At 38.8% G+C, this 3,748-nt stretch overlaps 1 protein-coding gene across 4 annotated transcripts in view; it reads right to left on the minus strand.

The window, feature by feature from the left end:
- Positions 1–3,748, minus strand: part of LOC103151010 (proprotein convertase subtilisin/kexin type 4-like) — a 215,007-nt gene that overhangs the window by 16,834 nt on the left and 194,425 nt on the right. For all 4 annotated transcript variants that reach the window (XM_016680995.1, XM_016681040.1, XM_016680937.1 and 1 more), the window contains one exon: positions 1,528–1,651. In XM_016680995.1, the coding sequence (XP_016536481.1) occupies positions 1,528–1,651 (124 nt within the window). The remainder of the gene's footprint in view (positions 1–1,527; positions 1,652–3,748) is intronic.

The raw sequence follows: 3,748 nt of genomic DNA on the forward strand, positions 1-3,748 counted from the left end.
CACACACACACCCACACACACACACACACACACACACACACTCACTCAGAGGGAGAGACGGCTCCCACTGTGAAATTCCATCAGTTTCCTGTCATATTTCCATCTTCTATCACAGTCTCTTTCCTCTACTCTGATTTTCAACAAAATTTAGCTAAAAATAAGAGAAAGGCGTAAATAAAATTAATACAAACATTCAATCAATCAATATTTGTGGAAGCCTGACTTTTTTTTTTTTTCCGACCCCAAGCAGCTCAAGTTGGCAGAGGAAAGTGTGATTCAGGGTCTCCCCAAAAACCCCTAGCAGGAGCCCGGGGGCAGCTGAGGTAGCTTTGTCGCTAACGAGGTGCATGTGAGACCGGGGAGGGGGCAGCCAGGGGTCACACTGTAATTACACATCAGAGCCCCTGTGGTCACTCTGCTGACCACAGAGCTCCAGCCGCTGCAGGCATCAGGTGGTGACGTTTCTCTGAGGTTTTCATGAAAATTCTATTTCAAATCTTCACATTTGGAACAAGAGGAGTCCCTTCATTTTGTGCTCCATCTGTATCGTTTGGATACTAAAGATTACCAGTAATATATTACATGACAAATTTAAAAGGGTTTTTTGTTAAATAAATGCCATTATTACTTCATCATAATGATACATTAATCATTTTCCAGAATTATTAACCCCTTCAACGGCTGTTTTAGCAAGAAAAAGTTGCTTTGGTTGAAGAAAAATTGCTTGAGTTTAGAAAAAATAAAGTCTGCAATGTAACTTTTTTGTTGCTCAGCAACCAGGAGCAACACTGTTTCTGATGAATTTTGATCAATTCAATTTTTGTGCAATCATTTTATTGATTACAAGTTATTGAAATCTGTTAAAGTCTCCTAAAATAATAATAAATAATAATAATAAAAAAAGTTTTTTGCTAACTTTTTTTGGGTTATTTGTGTTAATTACTATGGGAGCCACACTGCTTTAGTCACCACTCCATTCCTAAGTTTTCGATTTACAGGACATAAAATAATAATAATAAAAAAGCAAGATAAGACATTTTGAAGGAGTTTCAATGCTAGCGAATAGAAAAAAGTAGAAATTATTGGTTTGTAAAATAGCACTTTGTTGTGTTGTCTTTTTTGTCATATTGTCAATTTACCAAAAATAAAGTGAATCTGAAATCAAATTTCAAAAGCAATATATGCAAAACATACATTTTGAGTGGGAGTCTATAATGCAAAAACAAATTCTAAATGCTGACATACCTTTAAAAGAAAAATTTGATTTATAAAAAACTATCCCAAAATACACAATCAGGCGACATATTTGTCTTTTGCATCAACACAGCTTGAGTCATGCAAAAACAAACAAACAAAAAAAAAAATCCAAACATAAGAAATTCCTGAAATCAAGTCATGAAATGAATCATTTGTCAGGTTTTCCAATCTCGCTCGGTGTCTGTCACACTTCTCCGTCATCCTCGCCCGCACGCTCACCTCAGTTTGCGCGAGTTCAAAGTACTAAAAGAGGCCGACACTTTCACATACCAGGCATGGCCTTGTGTGGGCGGTGGGTGCCGAACAGGATGAGTGTAGCGCTGAGCAGAGCTCCGCCAGCCTCCTCCTCACTCTGCCTCCTGCAGCTCCACACGCTGCCTTTATGGTGAGCCACCTAGAAACAAACACAGCAGCAAAGATGTCATTTTTCCATCAAAAGAGGTTGATGAGAAAATCTTACATCAGCAAAAAAAACAAACAAAAAAACATATAGAAAGAGGAGGAACCACTTTGACAGGAGAAATGTTTCACTGTAAAACAGCGTACTGGCATTAGGTTGAATCAACAGTTTTTAGTCAGTCAGCTACCAGTTCTCGCTAACAGTTTCAGATCACTTTGTGTTAATCTACACTCAAATACGAGTTTTGAAATTAAAATTAAAATTTAAAGTCAGCCAAATTGTCAATAAGCTGCAACTGCATTCAAGACTACTGAACTTGAGTTAAAAATGCAGATCAGATACAACATCAAAACACAATGAGTAAAGAACCAGTCATCAACTATATTTGGTTTTACAGGAAATATGAAATAATAGACAGTGTAGAGTAAATGTTTTAACAAATCGCAAGAGTAAAGCTGTAATTCTCTGGTGAAAAAATGTATCTCTATCATTACATCGTTCCTGAAATAAATTGACTTTTCAGCAGGGTTACAGAAAAGAAAGATCAACATCTCTAGCCCTGCTGGAATTAGTTGGGAAAAAAAACTCAAACGCTATAGAATAAATAAAGACATGCAGCAGGACTATTTATAGACTTATAAAAAGCATTTGATGCCACTGATCAGAACTGGGCGATGAGTTACTTAGAAACAGACGACAGTTTGTACAAATCAGCTCACATGGACATAAATAGTGGTGTTCCACAAGGGTGTGTATTTGGTCCCAAATTGTTCATAATGTACATAAATGAGATCATGTAAAGTCTCAAATACACTTAAGTTTATATTATTATTTTCAGATGATATCAATGTTTTTTTGTTTACCACCTTTAGACAAAGATTCTCATGGTTTGGAAAATGAAAAAAAAAAAAAGATTCCAATACAAGTAATCGTATATACCAGTAATATCTGCATTGAGCAGGTATGTGGTATTTGTGTGTATTCTGTGTTGAACTGCGCTTGGTGTTTTGTGTGTGTGTGTTTGTGTGTGTGAGAGGGCTCAGAGCAGATCTGGGGCCAGGCCTGGTTGCTCCCCAGCTGAGAGTTGCATTGATTTGTTGTTGGTAAATAAACAGCTGGATGCGACAGGTGGATCAATAAGGCTTGTATACCTCCCAGCCTCCCAGAATGCCTTTCTACGAGGCTGACATGGCTTTGTGAGAAGTCTTAACCCCACTGTCGCTGGGAAATACGATCAAGCCAGTATTTTGAGTCGCAGCGCTTACTTTTTAATTGGGGCGATAGTTAATTTTGTACGTAACTCAATGTCTCTGACTCTGACGAAATGGCGTTTCAGTGTTTGTATGCATCGTCTTCGTGGTAAAACACCTGCAGAAATCATTTCCTACTGTATTTATCCACACTACAATAATGCTAGAGCCACTAGCAAAGGCAAACCAAGCCAGGGCTGGAGAAACAAACTACACACGAGAGAGACAAAAGAAAATATAGGGATTAGCAAAAGCTGAAATAAAGAAGGGAGAGAGGAAGGCTTTCAAAGCCGGGGAGAAACTACAGAGAGGAAGAAAAGAGGTGGCGGCGGCGGTGGGGTGAAGGATTAGAGATGGGCGAGAGATGGCAGGATATCAAAATGGGTGAGAGGAAAGTGAGACCATGTGATAGAAAGGAGTTTAGAAAGAGATCCTGAGACTGAGTTAGGCAAACACCAGCTAAAAAAAAAAAAAAGATGAGAGAAGACAGTCAGAGAGAGAGAGTGGGAGTCTGATAGACACAGACATGAAAAGAACAAAAACAGAGAGGGGAAGAGACAGATTTAGTGAGAAAGGAGAAGACAAAGAGAGAACTGGTGGCAGAGACAGACGCAGACCTGGAGAAAAGAGAGAGGAAAAGCTCTTCATGGTGGTTCTGATTCAAAAACAGGCTGGATCCTTTCCAGGTCAACAAGCTCCATGAGGTTTTTTTGGTTTGTTTTCTTTTTTCCAGAAAGCCACTGAGGGAAGATGCTCTGCATCACCTTCACTATTCAGAAATTCAATGCCACGTTGTTATGATACCAGAGGACAGTTATGGAGTCTTGACTGAAGTTCAGGC

This window comes from Poecilia formosa, unplaced genomic scaffold, assembly GCF_000485575.1.
Source record: "Poecilia formosa unplaced genomic scaffold, Poecilia_formosa-5.1.2 Scaffold0, whole genome shotgun sequence".
Taxonomy (NCBI): Eukaryota; Metazoa; Chordata; class Actinopteri; order Cyprinodontiformes; family Poeciliidae; genus Poecilia; species Poecilia formosa.